The 20,961-nt window shown below is 63.6% G+C and overlaps 1 protein-coding gene across 4 annotated transcripts in view; it reads left to right on the plus strand.

The window, feature by feature from the left end:
- Positions 1-20,961, plus strand: part of KCNIP1 (potassium voltage-gated channel interacting protein 1) — a 126,862-nt gene that overhangs the window by 103,966 nt on the left and 1,935 nt on the right. For 2 of the 4 annotated variants that reach the window (XM_055127631.1, XM_004611472.2), the window contains exons 2-8: positions 9,626-9,658; positions 12,502-12,626; positions 12,876-12,945; positions 13,213-13,283; positions 13,627-13,734; positions 16,569-16,673; positions 17,432-17,494. In XM_055127631.1, coding sequence (XP_054983606.1) covers positions 9,626-9,658; positions 12,502-12,626; positions 12,876-12,945; positions 13,213-13,283; positions 13,627-13,734; positions 16,569-16,673; positions 17,432-17,494 — 575 coding nt within the window. The remainder of the gene's footprint in view (positions 1-9,625; positions 9,659-12,501; positions 12,627-12,875; positions 12,946-13,212; positions 13,284-13,626; positions 13,735-16,568; positions 16,674-17,431; positions 17,495-20,961) is intronic. The other 2 variants (XM_004611473.2, XM_004611474.2) reach the window with 1 other exon arrangement.

Genomic DNA, 20,961 nt, shown 5'->3' on the forward strand with positions numbered 1-20,961 from the left:
TTTCCTGGACAGGGGCAGGGACAGGGGCAGGGGCAGGGACAGGGACGAGGCTGCGCTGGGCACAGCCCTGTGGGCATGGTGGGGGCAGGAGGGAGCAAAGGCAGCTGGGAGAGTGAGCACTGGACCCACACCCACTTCCCGGGGTTAATCTGCAGATGCCAGCGGGCGGCGCCAGCCCTGTGCCCTCTTGGGGCCCCAGAGGGGCAGGGCTGCTGAGGAGGGGGATGCTCGCAGACCAGCACCTGCCTGACAGCCGCTCGTGGGATCCTGAGAGGCGCCCCCGCCACACACACACACACACACACACACACACACACACACACACACAGGGTCACCGTCCCGGGTCACTGTCTATGTGTGGGGCAAAGTGCCGGCCAGGGCCTCCTCGGCGCCCCCCAACCAGGAAACCCAAGTCCCCAGAGTCGAGTCTCCCTCTGCAGACACAGCACCATGGCGGGGCGGGGCAGGGGGCAGGTGGGGGGGACATTGGGTTGCTCGGGACCGGGACCGGGTACAGTTTGGACCGGGGCTGCAAGCACAGCCAAGGCTGACCCCGCACCCTCCCTCCAGCCTGTCCTGTTCTGCTCCCACTAAGCCTCCCAGTGGTGGTCCAGTCTCGGGGCCACTGGGGCCAGCCAGCGGGGGGGGGGCCCTCCCTGCCAGACCGAGTTCTGATCTGCCCCCAAGGAGAGGTCCCCTGTGTGGGCAGGGGTGGGTGTGGCCCGAGGCAGGGCTGGGGAGCAGAGGAAGGAAGCCAGGATCATGATGAGTCCACGCGGACGGAGGGGAGGGGGGCGGAGGGCGGGCGGGCGGGCGGGCGGGCGGGCGGAGGGAGGCAGAGAGGGCTGGAAGCGAAGGCTGCGGGCAGCGTCCAGCGGGCAGGATGTGGGCCGAGGGCGAGTGGGAGGGGCTTCAGACCCTGGGCATCGTCCTGGCCGTGTGCTCCTCTCTCAAGCTCCTGCACTACCTCGGGCTCATCGACGTCTCCGGGGGTAAGAATGCGTCCGTCAGTCCGTGCAGGGAGCTGTTGCTGGTCTCCGGTGGCAGGGAGGGGGCCTGGGGGCGCTCGGGAACAGGGTGGGCACCCAGAGATGGGAAAGCAGGGACTTCCGCCCGCCGCCCGCTGTCCTCGGTGCTGAAGGGTCCCTGGTGCGGGGCTAGCGGGTCTCTCTGCTCACAGCATGAGTCCAGCCCACGCAGTGCCGGGTGGAAGGCGGGGAGCTTGACCGTCCGAGGGGTAGCTTATGGGGCTGGGGGATCGCGGGGAGGGGACATCCGTCAGAAGCTCACCACAGTCCCACACCCCCAGACCTCAGAACGCTCCCTCAGGCCCTGAACTCTAATAGTACGTGGGTAGGGCACTGCGGCTGGCCCAGGTCCAAGCCCTGGCACCTCCAAGGGACCAGACGGTCCCCTGAACCCCGCCAGGAGTGAGCCCTGGGAGCCCGCTGGGGGTGCCCAAAGCCCAAACCCAAACCCAAACGCTTTTACCTGAGACCTTGCCCTGGCTGCCTACGACTTGATTTCTATTTCAGGTTAAGCGTGCTTTTCTTTCTTTTTTAAATACTTTTTTTTCTTTTTGGGTCACACCCAGCGATGCACAGGGCTTACTCCTGGCTCTGCAGTCAGGAATCACTCCTGGCGGTGCTCAGGGGAACCATATGGGATGCTGGGGGGAACCGAACCCGGGTCGGCCGCGTGCAAGACAAATGCCCTCCCCGCTGTTCCGTCGCTCCCGCCCCTCAGCATGTTTTTCTTTAACTAGAAAGTTTAGGGTTTCGTTTCCCAAGTTCAAGGACCTTTTGAAAGAAACAGTAGTTTTCTCCCTCTCTGTGGTGCTTCAAGGCCCGGCGTGTCCGTATTGTCTTTGCCGCATAAACTTGGGCTCCTGGAAGGGGGTCGCTTGTGGCGCCTGACGCGTCTCTCGGGAGGAGGCCACGGTCGTGCACTTGTGAGGCCCTGGGCTGGGTCCCTGCCGGTGCAGGGAAGAGAGGAAACTGCTCAAAATTACTCCGGGCGGGGGAGATGGCCCAGGGGGTGGGGCTCGCCCTCCTGACCCACCGGGGCCCCTTCCGACTTAGCCCCCTCGGGGCCCCGGCTGAGCAGCGCTGGTCCAGACGGAATTCCTCTTCCAAGGGCCTCGGCCAGGTAACACCGAGACTCGAGACGCGGGACTAAGGGCTCAGAAGGGGGTGGCTGGTGCCCACCCTGTCCCTGAGGGCACGGGGCCAGCCCTGTCCCTAGTGACACGGGGCCAGTCCTGTCCCTAGTGACACGGGGCCAGCTCTCTCCCTAGTGACACGGGTCCAGCCCTGTCCCTAGTGACACGGGGCCAGCTCTCCCCCTAGTGACACGGGGCCAGCCCTGTCCCTAGTGACACGGGGCCAGCTCTCCCCCTAGTGATACAGGTCCAGCCCTGTCCGGCCACGGCCAACCTTGCGAGTTTCTGGTCACTTTCTCCTTGTCCCATGGAGTCCCGGGGAGCCCCCCGAGGCTTCTCATGTTCCGTGTGTGGTGGGGGGCCCAGCCGGGCTGAGAACCCTCTGCCGCCTGCTTGTGGGTGCAGTCTGCCCTGAGAGATCAGCCGGCGATGGGGCTGGTCTCCCCATTCGGTGGGTCGCTCCTGAGCCGCCCCTGAGCCCGCGGCTTTCCTGAAGCTGCCGAGTCCGGGCCGGGGCACGGAGGGCGGCCGTGTCCTGTCCTGCGCCCCCTGACACACTGTCCCTCACACGCACACCCCAGAGTCAGAGGGAGGAGGCGGGGCCACCACTCCGATGTCCTGGTGCCCCTCTGTCCCGCGGACCCTGGGACAGAAGTGCCTTTCCCAGAGGGCGTGTCACACGGGGAGCGGGTCCGGCTCGGGGTCCCCAGGGCGGACACAGCCAGTGACCACTCGGGTCCGAAAGGACCAGAACCACCATCAAGCCAGTGAGGCCGGCGGGTTTCCGTGATGGTGGGTTTCCGTGATGGTGGGTTTCCGTGATGGCATGTTTGAGAGACCCCCAACGGCCCTGCCACACAGCATGGATGCCACAATGCCATGTGGGTGCCACTCTGAGTGGGTGCCACGTCACGTGGGTGCCACACAGCTCAGGAGCCACATCACATGGGTACCACACAGCATAGGCACCACACAGACCGGGTGCCACAACACGTGGGTACCACACAGACCAGGTGCCACGTCACGTGGGTGCCACCCAGCCTAGGTCTAGTGCAGGCTGGGCACCACGTCACGTGAGAGATACACAGCTGAGGTGCCACGTCGCATGGATGCCGCACAGCCTGGGTGCATCGTGTGGGAGTTCCACGGCACACACTTCATCTTTCCCAGGGTGGGGGCGGGGGCGACACCGGGAGGTCAAGAGTTAGGGGCCCTGGGAAGGGCAGCCAGAGGTGGGTGCCTGCTTAGTGCCCAGCAGGAGGCTCTGTTGGAAGCACCCCCACTCCTTCCTGGGGAGACGGGGAGACCCCCGACACCCAGGAGAGTCCCGAGCAGGCCCCCTGGGGCGACAGTGCAGACTCGCAAGGGGGGGCAGCCGGGACGCCGGCAGGCGGGACCTCAATTTATCTTCAGGACAATTTTAATTGGAAGCCGTGCCTTGCCGCAACCCACTTTTTCCGAAGTAATTAGAATGCTAATCTATAAGAAAGATGTCTATTAAAAATAAATTAATAATAGATAATACATCCTGGCTTACAATTTTGAATAATACGGCCATCCTGTCTTAAGGTAAAAAAAAAATTCATGCATTTTTAATAAGTCGGAGACAAGCCTCCCACGGAGCCACCAAGGGCTCGTCTCTCTCGCCTGTGAGGAGACGGTGGGGCCAGACGCGGGTCTGGGGGGTCCCAAGGGGGCCAGGCTGCGCTCTGAGGCGGCGCTTTCAAGGACGGGGTCCTGTTTCCAGGAGAGGGGCGGGGGGGGGGGGCTGCCCACGGCTCCCCAACTGTCCCCCCAACTGTTCCCCATCAGGGGGCGCCAAAACAAAAGTAAATCCAGCCCCCGCCCCCCGCCCCATCTCACACCTGTCCAGGGCTGTGTCTGCAGATCCCTGGGGCCACTGGGCGCCCACTTCCTCTGTGTGTGTGTGTGTGTGTGTGTGTGTGTGTGTGTGTGTGATGTGACCCCAGCTGAGCAAGGGGACCAGGTGGGCCACAACTGACCACAGGGAGCCCGTCTTGGCTTTACTCCTGCGCACAGGGCAGGCGCTGGCGTGGGGGCGGGCTCTGGAGAGCGCGCCCCTCCTGAGGGCCCCGGGGTGGGGAGGAAAGGGGCTCCAAGACAGCCTCTGGCCGCCGGCCCCCGCAGAGCCTGCGCCCACGTGGGCTGACCCCCAGCCCCCGGGGGGGTCCAGGGCGGGTGCAGCCTCCCGCCTGTCGCTCCCACGTGCACCCTTCTCTGGGGAGGAGGTGAGGGTGGGCTTTGGGCGACACCTGGAAGTGCTCAGCACTTACTCCCAACTCAGTGCTCTCTCAGGGGTCACCTGGGCTGGGTTCAGGGAACCCTCTGCGGTCGGGGGGTGGTGGACCGGGGGTCCCCTGCACTCTTACCAACACCCGACACAAGCAAACCCAGGCTCCATCTTTCTTCTCTAGCTCTGGGTCCACATGCAGCCGTACTGGGGTGGGGGGCGGGCACAGCTGAGCGCTTGGAGGACCAGGGCGTGGGGGGCACAGAGCTGGGCCCCCTGCCTGCTCAGCAGCCCCCACCCCAACCCCGAGCCCCTGAGCATCCCGGCCCCGCCCCAGACGGGGTAACTAACACCTCTCTCGGCTCCCAGCTCTCGGGAGCGCCCCGGGCTCGTGCCTTCTAATGAGCAGGGGGTCCAGGCCAGCCCCCACCCCCTGCCCCCCCCCGCCCCGGGAGCCCACAGCCGCCCCCACGTCAGGCCTGGGCCCCGAGCGCCTCCAGCAGACTCAGAACTGACCCGTTTTACAAATTATCAGCATCTCCCCATTAGCTGTTGCGATATTAAACCGCGGCTGGAAATGAATGAACAATCCCACGGGCAAGTGACAGTGCCGGGAGTGGGGCCTTAATAACGGGCCCGGCGCGCTCCACGCGGGAGGGCCCCTGATGAAATATTCAGAGCCAGCCACGCGCCACGGCGGGAAATTGCTTTTCCAGCAGCCGGGGCTTGGAGGGGGCGCCCTGGGGCCTGGGTGCTGGGGGCAAAATAAAAAAAACGCTGGGACCCGAGCGGGGGGGAGCCAGGAGACCCCTCGGGCTGCGGGCGGCAGGGCACAGGCCTGTCCAGGTGAGAGCCAGCGGGGACGACAGGGGCTCTGCTTTGCCACGCGGCGGGCACGGAGGCAGAGAGGGGCAGAGCGGAGAGGCCCGGGACCCCTCGGTCCCCCCTCTCCGGCTCTCCCTGTCTGTGGGAGGGGCCCACCGTGTCCTCTCTGCTGTGCAGTGGGGCCTCCCTGGGAAACGCGCGTCAGAACTGCACTGGGACTGCGCCTGACACTGGGCAGAGGGGCCCAGACCCCGGGAGAGATCAGGAGTTGTTCACTGCGGGGCGTCCGGGCACGGAGGAAAAGGGACAGTGATTTATGGACAGAGAGCGTCCAGAGGCTGGACCGTAGCACGCAGGGCGGGTACAGCCAGGCACGTGCTTGACTCGTGGCCGGCCCCAGTTCAATCCTGGGCACCGCATAGGGTCATTCTCTGCCCCCTGCGCTGCCAGGGGTGAGCCCTGACACAGAGCCTGCAGGGGTGAGCCCTGAGCACAGAGCCTGCAGGGGTGAGCCCTGAGCACAGAGCCTGCAGGGGTGAGCCCTGACACAGAGCCTGCAGGGGTGAGCCCTGAGTGCCACCAGGTGTCGGAAGGAAGAAAAGAGCAAAACTGTCCATAAAGGGGCTGGAGCGATAGCACAGCGGGGAGGGCGTTTGCCTTGCACGCAGCCAACCCGGGTTCGATTCCCAGCATCCCATATGGTCCCCTGAGCACCGCCAGGAGTAATTCCTGAGTGCAGAGCCAGGAGTAACTCTTGTGCATCACGGGTGTGACCCAAAAAGCAAAAAAATACTATCCATAAAAAAAAATTAAAGTAGGACTGCCCGGGGTCCAGCAACTCTGCACCCACTGGCGGGCACCCTGCAGAGAGCTGAGCGGCCACGGCGGCACAGACACCCGGGTTTGAGGCTCCCGGGCCAGCCTGGGGAGTGAGGGGGAGAGAGAGCGTGAGCTCCACACACAATGGAGCATCACACGGCTTCATGCAGGGGTGAAATGAGTGAGATCAAAGAAAGACAAACAGGTGACTGGGCTCTCGGGGGCAAAAGCAGCCAGGGAGGGCCGGGGCCAGCGGGAGGGCTTTGCTGTGTGTGTGGCCGCCCCGGGTTCAATCCCCAGCATCCTACCAGCATCCCACTGAGCCCCCCAGTACCACCAGGAGTGATCCCTAAGCACGGAGCCAGGAGAAAACCCTGATCACCGCCAGGAGTGATCACTGAGCACAGAGCCAGGAGTGATCCCTGAGCACTGCCAGGAGTGATCCCTGAGCACAGAGCCAGGAGTGATCCCTGAGCACTGCCAGGAGTGATCACTGAGCACAGAGCCAGGAGTGATCCCTGAGCACTGCCAGGAGTGATCCCTGAGCACAGAGCCAGGAGAGATCCCTGAGCACTTCCAGGAGTGATCACTGAGCACTGCCAGGAGTGATCCCTGAGCATAGAGCCAGGAGTGATCCCTGAGCACTGCCAGGAGTGATCCCTGAGCACAGAGCCAGGAGTGATCACTGAGCACAGAGCCAGGAGTGATCCCTGAGCACAGAGCCAGGAGTAGAAACCCTGAGCACTGCCAGGAGTGGCCTGAGCACAGAGCCATGAGCAAGCCCTGAGCACAGAGCCAGGAGTAAGCGCTGGCCCCCAAACCGGGAGTTTCTGCCTCCGTCAACACAGCCCATGCCCTGCCGCTCCCAGCCAAGCCCCCAGCCGGGCGGGAATGAGGTGCGGCCATGAACGGGCCATGGACAGTGGGGGCTCCAGGGCCCCCCAGGGACGCGGCCTTCTCCTGGCCCTGAAACGTGCATTGGGGGCTTCCCCTTCCTCCCCGCTGGGATGGACCGAGAGGCCTGGTGTCCCCGGCACCCTCCGCTACTGTCACGGCCCCAGAATCGGCTCAGGCCATCACCTGCCAGCCACTTGTATTACTCATCTGACGGTGGCTGTAGGGGGGCTCCCAGCAGCGCGCAGGGGTCCTGGGTCACCGGCTCGGGCTCGGCGACATGTGCTGAGGGCTGTCTGGGCTGGGGAGTACCAGGGCCCTCCCAGCAGCACTCAGGCTGGCCCTGATGATGCAGGACAGAACTACACCCCTGCCGATGCACTTCTCTGACCACTGAGCCATCTCCCTGGCCCCTGACAGTTCCAGGGGGTGCCCTCCCAGCAGTGCTCAGGGGCCTGGGGCTCACCTGAGCTGGGCCCAGCTGGGCCGGCCATATGGCCCCGAGGGCGTTGGCGTGCTGCTCAGGCCCATGGCACACAGGGCGAGATGACGGGCTTTGTGCGTGCGGGTGTTCCCCTGACCACCTCCCCTCTCCCTGCGAGAACTTGCACAGCCCCCCCAGCCTTGCTCTGGACATCCCCCCCAGACACCCGCTACAAAGCCACGCTCCAGCACACCTTTGTCTGGAGAGGCCGGCCAGAGACCCCCTCCCCGGCTCCCCCCCCCCCGACAGAAGCCGAGCTGCCCAGAGACAGGCTGGGGGTCCCCCCGGACTGAGAGGGGGGCAAACCCAAACACTTAAAGGGGGCTAGGGGCTTCAGGAGGAGGAGGTCCAGCCCTTGAAGCAGAACACGAGCGGAGTTTTACTGCCTGGAGACGGCGGCGGGGGGTGGGTGGGGGGAGGGGGAATGTCCGGAGCATCGGGAGAGCCTGTATCGGGTCAGGCTCACCGGAGTCCACGCTGGACTCAGCGCCCAGCCCGGCTTATAAGAACGGGGGCCCCACAGAGAAGTTAGGGGGACACACAAGTCTGCCCTCGCCGCCGACAAGGATCTTCACCCCGGACGGATCAGAAAGGGGAGAGAGAAAATGGCTATGTGAAGTGAGTCAGAGAGAGAGGGACAGACACAGAAGGACGGCACTCATCTGTGGGATATAAAATAACATGACATGAGACGGACACCCAAGGACGGTAGATACAGGGGCCAGGGGGATTGCCCCATAGCTGGAAGCCTGCTGCATGAGCGGAGGGGAGAAGGCAGATGGAATAGAGAAGGGATCACTAAGAAAATGATGGCTGGAGGAACCAGTCGGGATGGGAGATGCGTACCGAAAGTAGATAATGGACCAAACAAGATGACCTCTCAGTGTCTGTGTTGCAAGGCATAATGCCTAAAGTAGAGAGAGAGTATGGGGAATATTGTCTGCCATGGAGGCAGGGGGAGGGTGGGAAAGGGGGAGTATACTGGGGATACTGGTGGTGGGGAATGTGCACTGGGGGAGGGATGGGTGTTTGATCATTGTGAGATTGTAACCCAAACATGAAGGCTTGTAACTATCTCATGGTGATTCAATAAAATTTTTTAAAAGAAGACAAATTATGAAAACACACTCCAAAAAAAAAGACATTTGAGGTGGAGGGTGAGAGAGGGAGAGAGAGGGAAAGAGAGAGAGGGAGATAGTGGGAGAGAGGGAGAGAAAGAGGGAAGAGGGAGAGAGGGAAGTAAAGGAGAGAAGGAGAAAGAGGTGGAGAGAGAGAGGGGGGAGAGAGAGAAGGAGAGAGGGAGAGAGAGAGAAAGGGAGAGAAAGGGAGAGGGAGGGAGAGAGAGAGGGAGCTGTACGGGGAGAAGGCACGCGATCAGCCCTGGGTCCACCCCAGACCCTCTGGTTCCCTGAGCTCTGGCAGGAGTGACCCCTGGTGCCGGCCGCTCTGGTGGAGGAAGGCTGGGGAGTGGGCAGTGTGGCCTGCTTCGTCGCGCCGAGAGGGGGTCCTGACCCTCCACTCCCATCCTGGGCACTCTGGACGCCCCCCTGAGCCATGGGCACCGTCACCGCCTAAGCAGTCTCAGGCAAAGGGAGTCACCCCCGCCCCCCGACTCAGGCCCCGAGCACCTACTGCGGGCCCATCTCCTGCCCCCACGCGGGCTGTGTCCACGCCTTCCTGCCGTGGGCCTCGGGCAGACCCTGGCACAGCCCCAGACCCCCGGGCTCCACCGCGCCCTGCACCTTCTCCCCTGTCCTGCCATGCTGCCCGTCCCCGCCTGAGACCGGTCTCATTCCTGGGGGAGAGGAGTGGGCGGGCAGGGGCCAGGCCAGCACGGACGGGCCGGGGCGGGCACTTCCTCTCTGGCCGTTTGGGGGGCGGGGCGCCTCATCCCGGGCCATGGCACCGTGCACCCTGTCCATGCCATCCCATCTCTCGGCTGCATGGCTGCATGGCTGCGGGCCTGCTCGGGCGCCCCCTGCTGGGAGCCGCGGGCACTGCCGGCTGCCCCCACCCCTCGGCTCCGGCTGTTCTCCCCTGGGGGAACCCGCCGGCTGGGCTGCGCTGGACGCTGGACAGGGGCCCGGTCACCCCCACCCCACCCAGCACGCGGCCCCACGGAGAATGAGAGCGCGCTCCTGCTTGCCGCCGCCGGACGGATCTGGTTAAATGTCTTCTTACTCTCTCCTAGACATCGCCTGGTGGTATTACCAGTATCAGAGAGGTAAACGCTCCCAGGGACACTGGCCTCCCGGGCAGCGAGACACGCGGGGTGTGCAGGGCCCGCTGCCTCCCCGGGCCGGGCTCCCTCCCTCCTGCTCTGTCCCTTGGCGTTTTATGGCGCTTCCCTATGACTCGCCGCCCAGTGCTCAGTCTGAGGCTGCACGGTGTAAGGCAGGTGGTGGAGGAGTGGACGGACGCTGGGGGCCAGGAGGACACCGCCAACACACACACACACACACACATGCACATGCACACATGCAAACACATGTGCGCACACACCCCTTTCCCTCTGTGCTCTCTCTCTCTCACACACACACACACACACACACCCCTTCCCCTCTGCTTACACACACCCCCCCCACACACACATATGAGCATATACACAGACACAGACACACACTCCTTCCCCTCTGTGCTTACATACACATGTGCATGCACACACACACACACCACCCCTTCCCCTCTGCTTACACACACATACACACACACACACACACACACACACACACACACAGAGCTGCCTGGCGAGAACGAGAGAACGACCTGCACCGGCTTCCCCCTGAGTGTCGGCGGCCAGGTTTGAAGAACCGCAGGCACGGTTTGGAGCCGGGAAGACCCGCCCGCACTGAGGGGCTGCAGAGGCGGGCCGGGAGCCAGCTGTCAGTCCCGGGCTGTCGGCCGTGGTGGTTCTAACTTCTAACAGGAGACGCCTCGGGGCCACCCAGACTCCGGCCTGCCCACGGCAGCTCGCACAGCCTCTGGCCCGCCCGGCCTCAGACAGGGCTGCGTGGGGCATTTCCGGTGCCGGACGCCCCGACGGGCGGGTGGCATGTGGCCCGTGAGGGGCTCTGGAGCCGACAGCCAGTGCCGCGCGCCCCCGGGCGGTGCTCAGTCCTCCCGTCCCCGACTCAGTCAGCACGAGTGGCCATGTGGAGTGTGGACAGGTCAGGACTGCGCTGACCACGGCTGCCCCCAGACCCAAAGTCCGCGAATACGAGAAGCATCAAATTCAGCCCTCTGGCACCCACCCCCCCACCCCTGCAGTGTCCTGCCACTGCTGACCTTTGGCCTCTGAACTCAGCCTCACGAGAGGCTTGACAGTATCGTTGATAACAGAAACAACCACAAGCAGCGTCTGGCCTCGGGGGGCTGCTCCCCACACGGGTGGAGGGAAGGCGGGGTGCAGGCACGAGGTTCCTCCTTGGGGAGCCGGGCCCGCTCCCCTTTCCTAGGACCCAGGCAAGCCGCGGGCACGGGGCGGGCACTGGAGGGGCGCAGTGCGCGCTGCGGGCATCCCCTGGTCGCTGCCCCCTGACTTCCGGCCCGTGAGAGGTGGAAGGGAGGGAAGGCTGGGGGAGGACACCCCCCGGGGGCAGACGGACGGAGGGACGCACACCTCGGGGGGCTCACAGAGGAGCCAGGAGCAGGACAGGGCTCCCCCACCCACCCGTGGTGGTTCCGGAACGTTCCATACAGCTGCCTCAGGCTGACTGAGACGGGGTTCCAGCTAGGACAGACTCGGCATCAAGACGCCACTGCGTTTCTCCCTCCAGAAGGCTGCTCGGAGCCACCCCCGCCCTGCCGGGACCCTCTCCCGCGGCCATACAGCCTGGTGGTTAGAGGGGACGAAAGAGCCCGACCCGGGGCGGCTCCACGGGTCCCCCTGCTGAGGGTCTCAGCTCCTGGTAGTGAGGGCGGCTCCCGGCCAGGGAGTGAGGGAGACGGTTCCTGAGATGGAGCGTGAAGGGAGGGAGGGAGGGAGGGAGGGAGGGAGAGAGGGAGGGAAGAAGGGAAGGAGGGAGGGAGGGAGAGAGGGAGGGAGGGAGGGAAGGAGGGAGGGAAGGAGGGAGGGCGGGCGGGTCCCGGAGGCGCACACGGGTGAGAGGGCCCAGGTCAGGCATCCCGCTGCCTCCCCTGCCCCCCAGGAGAGCTGAGGGGGTCTCGCCAAGACGGAAACGGCCAGCAGGGGCACGCGAGGTCACGCCCCTTCCAAAAGGAGTGTTTGGGACCCCCAGTTCCCGGAGTCAGGGACGGGCTGGCTGGGAACTGGCCGTGGGGCTGGGTGGGGGCACCTCCGTCCTGCACCAAGGCAGTGATCCCTGGGACTAGTGGCCAAGTGCTCCCCTCTCTCCGGGGTCCCTCCCTGACAGAGACCCCCGCACCCACCAAGTGACCCTAATGGTTCCTGGGGACCAGAGACCCCAGTCTCCGAAGGCAGAGTGACCGCAGTGGGGGGCCCTGGGGATAGAGCGGGCCCTGACCCGGGGCCACACCAGCCAGGACCCCGCCCCCCCTCCACAACACAGAGCCCTGCCTCTGCCCCCACACACAGTCACACGGGCCACCACTGCCAGGCAGCCCGCCTGGATGCCTCTCCCCGGGGTCCCATTTCCGGTCACGCAGTCTCTAGGTCGGCCAGGGTCTGCTGCCCGTTGTGTGTCCCTGGTTCAAGTCCCACCAAAGACTCTGCGGGGCTCCCGGAAGAGGCTCTCGGAACCGCCCGCACCCCACTTAGTGGATCAGGGTGGGGCCTTGTGGGAGGGCCGGGCTGACCCGTGTAAGATGACAGTGTCGAGTGGGGTCCCTGTCCCGTGCCCCGTGGGCCCTGTGCCCCGCGTGGTCTGGGCCCCGCGAGCGGCGTGGCGTGGCGTGTCCCCGACAGTGCACCCGGCTCAGGGTCCAGCCGGGCCGAGCGGCCTCCGCCCCGAGCATCAAGCCCGTTGGTGGAGGGGGATGGGGCATTCATTCGTCCCTCCGCTCGGGAAATCCAGGGCCGTCCCGGGGGGGACTGGGGGACCCCGAGCCCCGAGAGCCGCTGTCGAGGGGCCCCGTCTCCGCCCGCAGATAAGACAGAGGACGAGCTGGAGATGGCCGTGGTCTGCCACCGGCCCGAGGGGCTGGAGCAGCTGGAGGCGCAGACCAACTTCACCAAGAGGGAGCTGCAGGTGCTCTACCGCGGCTTCAAGAACGTGAGTCCCGCCCCCCTGAGACCCCCGAGACCCCCCACCCCCCCTCTCCAGGCTGCTCCCTCCTCTCCCCCCTCCTCACTGCCCTGAAAGGAAGCATCCATCCCTGGAGGCGGAGGGTTGGAGGTTCCCCACCGGGAGGGATGACGGGCGGGCGGAGCGGGGACCCCCCACCCCAGATGCATTCTCGGGAGGAGCCCTCAGGGACCCCACCCCAAGGTGGGTGTCCCCGCTGACCGCCCCTTCCCGCAGGAGTGCCCCAGCGGGGCGGTGAACGAGGACACCTTCAAGCAGATCTACGCCCAGTTCTTCCCTCACGGAGGTGAGCCGGGCGCCCGCGCTGCTCTGGGTGGGGGGCACCGGGCCTGGCACCGGGCGCTGCCCCCCCCCGTGTCCAGGGCAGAGGGCAGAGGTGCTGTTGGGCACCCGTGGTCACACCGAGACCCAGCCAGGACTCGGAACGTGACTCCCTTGGGCAGAGCCGTCGGGGGCCAGCCGGGCCGTGCTGCTCCAGCCTCCCTCTGTGGTCGGCCCCACTCCGGCTCGTGGGTGAGGGCACCCGGGGACGCGCCTCCCTCTTTGCCCGCAGACGCCAGCACGTACGCCCACTATCTCTTCCATGCCTTCGACACCACCCAGACGGGCTCCGTCAAGTTTGAGGTACGCAGTCTCGGCGGGGCCGGGCAGGGCCGGGACAGGATGAGCGGAAACCCCCCCACCAGCCCCCCACCTGAAGCAGCCAGCCCACCCCAAGCGCGGAGGGCAGATGCAGAGCTCACGGGCACCCGGTCACCCCGTGGCCGGCAGGCTCCATGCTCAGTGCTCGGCAGGAGTCACTTCCCAGTGTCCCCCGACAGCCTCACGGGATGGTGGGAGAGGGGCCTTGTTTCCTCAGGGTCGGACAGCGGGGGCCGGGGGCAGTGACCTGACCCAGGGGCGCCAGCAGGGGGGGGGGGCGGGAGAGGAGGCGGAGCCCGGCCCCGACTCCGTCTGTCCCTGCCAGGACTTCGTGACGGCCCTGTCCACTCTCCTGCGTGGCTCCGTGCACGAGAAGCTCCGGTGGACATTCAACCTGTACGACATCAACAAGGACGGCTACATCAACAAGGAGGTGGGCGGGCAGGGCAGGGGCAGGGCGGGCAGCCCCGGGGGGGGGGCGGCGCCAGTGTCAGCAGGGGTGTGTGCGGGGGGTGAGCAGAGGGTGTGTGGTGGATAGAGGGTATGTGAGGATGAGCAAAGGGTGTGAGGGTGAGCAGAGGGTGTGTATAGGAGTGAACAGAGGGTGTGTGTGAACAGGGGGTTTGTGAGGGTAAACAGAGGGTGTGTGAGAATTAACAGGGGGTGTGTGCAGGTGTAGCCGAAGGCCTGTGCGAGGGTCTGTGCAAGTGTAGCTGGAGGGCGCGTGTGAGACTGTGTAGTTCTAGTCAGTCCTGTGCGGGTGTAGCCCGACATCAGTGTGAGGACTCAAGCGGGTGTAGCGGAAGGGCGGCTGTGCACATGTAGTGGAGGGTGTATTCGTGTAGGTGAGGCCATGTGCTGCTGTAGGGGAGACTGTGTGCGGGGGTGAACAGAGGGTGTAAGCAGGGGTGAACAGAGGGTGTCAGCGGGAGTGAACAGAGGGTGTGAGCGGGAGTGAACAGAGGGTGTGGGGGGGTGAACAGAGGGTGTAAGCAGGGGTGAACAGAGGGTGTAAGCAGGGGTGAACAAAGGGTATGAACGGGGTGAACAGAGGGTGTGAGCGGGGTGAACAGAGGGTGTAAGCAGGGGTGAACAGAGGGTGTAAGCAGGGGTGAACAAAGGGTATGAACGGGGTGAACAAAGGGTATGAATGGGGTGAACATAGGGTGTGAGCGGGGTGAATAGAGGGGTGTGCAGGGATGAACAGAGCATGTGTTTGGAGGTGAACAGAGGGTGTGTAAGGGTGATCAAAGGGTTGTGCAAGGCTGAACAGAGGGTGTGTGTGAGAATTAACAAAGGGTGTGTGCAGGTGTAGCCGGAAGGCCTGCGTGAGGGTCTGTGCACGTGTAGCTGGAGGGCCAAGGTGAGACGGTGCAGTCACAGTCAGGCATGTGTGGGTGTAGCCAGATCTGTGTGACAGCCCGAGCGGGTGTAGTGGGAGTGGAGCTCTGCACATGTAGGGGACGGCTGTGTGGGGGAGGGGAGGGCATTGCGGGTGTAGAGAGGGCTGTGCGGGTGTAGGGGAGGGTTGTGCGGGTATAGGGGAGGGTGTAGGGGAAGTTGTGTGTGGGTGTAGGGGAGGGTGTAGGGGAGGTTTGTGTGAGTACAGGGGAGGTTGTGTACGGGTGTAGGGGAGGGTGTGGGGAGGTTGTGTGCAGGTGTAGGGAATGGCTCTGCGGATGTAGGGAGGGCTGTGTGGATGTAGGGAGGGCTGTGCGGGTGTGGAGGAGGTTGTGTGAGGGTGTATGGAGGGCTGTGCGGGTGTAGGGAGGGCTGTGCGGGTGTAGAGGAGGTTGTGTGCGGGTGTAGGGAGGGCTGTGTGGGTGTAGAGGAGGTTGTGTGCGGGTGTAGGGGAGGTTGTGTGCGGGTGTAGGGAGGGCTGTGTGGGTGTAGGGGAGGTTGTGTGCGGGTGTAGGGAGAGCTGTGCGGGTGTAGGAGAGGTGGTGTGCGGGTGTAGGGGAGGTTGTGTGCGGGTGTAGGGGAGGTTGTGTGCGGGTATAGGGAGGGCGTGCGGGTGTAGCCGGGCAGTCTGTTTGAGTTTCCTCACGCTCACTCCCAGCACACGTGCTCTTGACTCCTGCCCTGGTGCAGCTGTTTCCCATCAGGCCCTGGGGCCGGCCGGCACAGGCTGATGCACGCTGGCATCCTGCCCCCACCCCAGTACCCCAGTGCCAGCGGACCCTCACACACGGCCCGGCCCGGCCCGTGGGCCCAGAAGGCCTGGGCAGAGCCTGGGGCAGACTCACGGCACAGACGGGAGCCCCGAGCAGGGGCCAGGACAGAGCAGGAAGGCCCCGGGGGCCCCGCTCACACTCGCAGGGCAGCAGGACATCAGCTCAGGGCTGTGAGCGCCCCCGACACGGCACCCCCCAGAACCCAAACTCACCCCAGAGGGGTGGGACGCTGGCGGTCACACACAGTGGACCCCTGAGAGCAGCCGGCATTGGAACACTGGGAGGGGCCACATCCCCTGCACGCAAAGCTGCTCCACCCTTCACTACACCCCCCTGCTGGTCTTCTGGGGACAGTGCCATGGGAAGGGGGTCAAGAGATGGAGCCTGGGTGGAGCCTCAGACAGTGAAGCCCATCTTCTCGCCTGCTGCTGCACCCCTGCCCCCAAATGGTTTTTAAATCCTTGCTCTTAGGAAAGGAACAGAGAGGACAGGGAAGGGCTGGGGAGAGGAGGAGAGTGGGCAGGGGAGAGGGGAGAGGAAAGGAGAAAGGGGGGAGAAGAGAGAAGAGAGGAGAGAGAGGGGAGAAGATAGAAGGGAGGGACACAGAGGGCAGGGGAGAGAGGACAGGAGGGGAGGAGAGAGGACAGGGTAGAGGGGAGGGGAGAGGAGGGAGAGAAGAAAGAGAGGGGAGGGGAGAGGAGGGAGGGGAGAGGGTAGGGAAGGTCCAGCCTGAGGAAGTAGAGTCCTGGCCACTCCGTGCTGGCCTCCAAGGGGAAGGACCCCAGGGAAAGACCCCGAACAGGCCATCGCGTACCGGGGGCGCAGGGCCAGGCAGGGCCATGGAGTCTGGACCCGCCTAAAGCTATTCACTGGCCCCTAGGCGGCCGGGCGGAAAGGGGCCCTGGGGTGTGTGCAGAGGGAGGGACAGCGGGAGGCGTGGGCAGGGGACCCCACACAGGCAGCCCCTGAGCACGGGCCCCAGAGGGAACTAAGGGCTGGGTGGGGTTAGGGGTCACGCGGGGGGGGGCAAGCAGAAAGGCCCCGGCGCAGTGGCCAGGGGGTCCCGGCCACTCAGGCGTGCTGTCCCGCGCAGGAGATGATGGACATCGTCAAGGCCATCTACGACATGATGGGCAAGTACACGTACCCCGTGCTCAGGGAGGACACGCCCCGGCAGCACGTGGACGTCTTCTTCCAGGTACAGCCCAGTGGGGGGCGGGCGGCTTGTCCGGCAGACAAGGGTCCGGGTGAGACAGCCAGCAGGCGGACGGCGGGGGACGCTGGGGACAGACCCAGGGGTGGCGCAGAGGTGTCCCGAGGCACGTGGCTGGGAAGTGGGTTCGCTCTGACTCACGGTCGGGGGCAGACATCTGGGCACAGCCCCAGCCTGGCCCAGGCACCGGGGGGCTCCCTCCGGGCCGGCCCCTCGGAGGCAGGCGGGAAAGCAGGGGCGCCCCGGGCTGGCCCCGCGAGGCACACGGCGCCCGCGAGGCGGAGGGACAGCTCGCAGCTGCACGGGGCAGAGAGGGGGCGTCCCCCCCACGGGCGGGAGACTGGGGTGTCCACAGTGTGCCCAAGATGGGTGTGTCCCCTGGGGGTTTCCAGCGCCTCACCGTGGGCACCACCCTGCCAGTGGTCAGGGGCCAGCAGGACGGGGCTGGGACCCGGGGCCCAGCGTCTGGTTCTGACCCAGGTTCTGCCAGGACGAGGCCGCAGGTGTCCGTGGGCGGCAGAGCGGCCCGGGCGCGGCTCAGGGCCGGCACACGCCTGACCGACCGGCTGCCCACCCCCCCTCTGACACGGCAGGGAGCGGGCCTGGCCCCCCAGGGCTCGCCGGAGCTGGTCCCCACACCCCCGAGCAGTGCTGGGGACCCTCACGGGAAGCTGGTCAGAGGACAGGGACTTGCAGACGCGAGTCACCAGACTGTTCAAAGTGTTTCCTGGTTTCCCTTCCAGAAAATGGACAAAAACAAAGACGGCATCGTGACGCTGGATGAATTTCTCGAGTCCTGCCAGGAGGTACGGGGAGGCCTCCGGGCAACTCGGAGCCTCTATTTCGGGGGCCGAGGGAGAGAGACAGGGAGGCCGGGGTGACCCTCAGTCACTGGGGGTGGGGGGTGTCCCTGGAATTCCCCACGGCAGCAGAGCCGCAGAGCAGCTCCAGAAGGGCCCGGTGAAACAGGGGTTCCTTCCTGGGGGTGGGGCCACACTGGCAGTGCCCAGGGGCCCCTCCTGAAGGGCTGGGGGCCACGGGGTGTGGTGCACCCCCCATGTGGCTGCTGCAGGCCTGCCCCAAGGGGCTCAGAGCACCCGGCATGAATGACTGATGAAAGCCTGGGGGCAGCACGGAGGGCCGGGAGCCCCTGCCGCACCCTGGACTCCAAAGAGCCACCCCCCTCCATATCCCCTCTCCCCTCGTCCTCGCCGAGGCCAGGAAGGGCAGAGAATGGGGCGACGGGGAGCTTCGGGGCGGCTAACTGCCCTACAGCCATGTGCCTGGGGGGACCAAGGCCCGTGGGCACCGTCACAGGCTGGCACCAGGGGACAAGAACCACCCAGACGTGGCATGTGACCCCCAGGGGGTGGGAGAGAGTGACCGAGGGGCTCTCGGGTCAGTGGGAGGCCGGAAATCACAGTGAGAACAGAAACGAGCCAGGCGGGAACAGAGACCCTCGGGAACAGGGCACGTCGGCGGGGGGGGGGGGTCACTAAGGAAGCGGAAGGGAAGGGGGGTCGCGGCAGGGCTGACACCCCCGAGGGCTGGGCCGTGCTCAGGGCCCGCAGGGAAGGCAGCCTCGGAGGGAGGAAAGGAGAACCTGAGCAAAGCGGGTCGGAACCAGCCACAATAAATACCCCCTCCCCCCCTGCAGACAAAAGCCCCGACCCTGATGGGGTCCCCCGACCCCCTTTGGAGATTGTCCTCCCAACTCCACCCCCGTCCTTCCGAAGGGACAGGGCCCCGGGCGGCAGCTGGGGCCCTCATCTGTGGGAGGCCGGGTTAGTCCCGGTGCCAGGAGGAGGGGAAGGAGCCTCCAGCATGCGCCCCGCGGCCAGCATGGTCGTGTGGCCAGGACGTGGACGGCTGGGGCTGGACAGACTGGGCAGTGGGGGAAGGCGCCCGGCAGCCTACAAGGGTCTCCTCCCCAACACCCCACGTGGCCCCTGGGGCCCCGCCAGGCGTGATCCCTGAGCACAGAACTGGGAGTAAGCCCTGAGCACTGCCTGGTGTGGCCCCCCCAAAACACAGTCTAGCAGTGGACGTCAGTGGTGGGAACAGATCGCCCTGCCCCCGCTGGACACAGCTCAGGGCCTGGACGGGACGGTAGAAGCACGCCTGGACAGAGCGACGCATCCGCCAAGGGTCAGGGCCAAGAGACCGAGGCCAAGGGGGTTCATTCCCCTGTTTGCAAGCCAGAGACCAGAGCATGAGGCAACTCACCTGGCACCTGGCTCGCCCTGCGACAGTCCTCAGCACCGCCCGTCCCCAAACGGCACCCAAAAGGGTCCCTCAGGCCTCCGGGCAATGCTGGGAGACCCTCCAGAATGCACATACGCATCACTGTAGCACTGTCATCCCGTTGTTCATGGATTTACTCGAGCGGGCGCCAGTAACGTCTCCATTCATCAAAGAGAGGACACACACATACATACGTTATTTACTCTGTGTGAGCAAATGAATCGATGCAGTGTGTCACATCAACAAAAGGGAAGAAACATCCCATCAATAAACAGAGAAAGCTTGATGGATTCGACACCTGACTACTTACACCTCAATAAAGACGGAGGTGACAGATCCACAGCTGACATCGTGCTAAGCAGTGGAAACTAGAAAGGCTCCCTCGAAGACAAGGGTACCCCCACTCACTGCTGCTGCTCAGTAGAGCACGGACGACCAGGGGCTGCAGTGACAGTGCAGCAGGGAGGGCACTTGCCTTGTACGCGGCCAACTGGGGTTCGATTCCCAGCATCCCATGTGGTTCCCAGGGTACTGCCAGGAGTGATTCCTGAGTGCAGAGCCAGGAGTAAGCCCTGAATACAGTCAGGTATGTCCCCAGAAACAATAACAGCCACAAAAGCATTGGGAGTTCTGGAACTAGGCACAAAAATCAGGGATCCAAAGTGAAAAAGAAATAGGACTATCACTGTTGGCATGTGCTAGGATGACCCCCGATAATCCACTAGGAATCAACTAGAAACAACTGATGTAGAAAAGGTGGTAGGTTATATAACCACAAATTTGCTGCATTTCTATATGCAAGCAATGAGGTAGGAAATAAAGGGGGGGAAAGGGGGCACGGTGCCACCAGCAGGTCAACCTGTACCTTCGGGGCGAGTGCATCAGCAGCCTGACGGTGCCTTCAGACTTCCAGATACACCCAAGTTGCTGTTGTGCCTTTGGCCAGACCAACAACTTGGGGCCAAGTTTACCAAGAAATTAAACAGCCAAAGGTTAGGTATGTGGGAGATACACCCACAAATCACCTCTGGCTCAGCTATATAAGCTCATTTATTGGCCTTATTTCAGAGACCCGTAAGTCTTGAAAGAGATCAAAAGACGCAGGTAGGGCCAGTGGCACAGAGGTAGGCGGGAACCCATGACTGAGATCTCTAAGCCTGCTTGAATCAGGACTGGGCCTCCTCCCCCCAGCTCCCCAGTTTTCCAGTAGCTTGGTAGTCACACCCACAAACTGCCCCTGGTACCATGTGATCTCATCAAAGGCCAAGACCCAGAGACTGCAAACTAAAGCTCCCGGAAGAGAATGACACAGAATTTACTGGACATTATATTCTATTCATAACAAGCAATACAAAACAAACCATCTAGCATTGCCTTTTTGGCAGGTTTGAGTGGTGATGAGACTGGTGTAGAAATACCAAATATAACCTAAGTAGAGAGAGAGTATGGGGGAAATTGTCTGCCACATAGGCAGGGGAAGGGTTGGGAGGGGGGTTGGGGAGGGAATACTGGGGATTTGGGTGGTGGAAAATGTGCACTGGTGAAGGGATGGGTGTTTGATGAATGTATGACCGAATCTCGAACATGAAAGCTTTGTAATTTATTTCATGGTGAATCAAAAAAATGAGGGGAAAAATAATAAAATAGTAAAATTAACATTCTGAATTAAAAAAAAGTAAGGTGGAGTCATGCCCAATTCAGTCAGCTTAATCAATGGCTGAATAAACAGCAGAACGCTTACAATATAAAAAGAAAAAAAGAAATAAAAAAACCCAAAAAGTATACCCATTTACAACTGCATCTAAGAGAATTAAACACCTTGAGAAAAACTTAAGGAAATAAAAGACTTGCACATCCAAAGCTGCTAAAAGCAAAAACGACAGGACCTTGTGCTGCCTGCAAGAGACACATTTGGGCAGTCAGAGTGAACACAGGCTCAGAGTCCAATGATGGAAAACAGGATTTCAAGGAAATAACTCCCTTCAAAAGGCCGGCATGGCCGTTTGTAAATCAGATAACACATCTGTCA

The sequence above is a fragment of the Sorex araneus genome, chromosome 2, assembly GCF_027595985.1.
Source record: "Sorex araneus isolate mSorAra2 chromosome 2, mSorAra2.pri, whole genome shotgun sequence".
NCBI classification, from domain to species: Eukaryota; Metazoa; Chordata; class Mammalia; order Eulipotyphla; family Soricidae; genus Sorex; species Sorex araneus.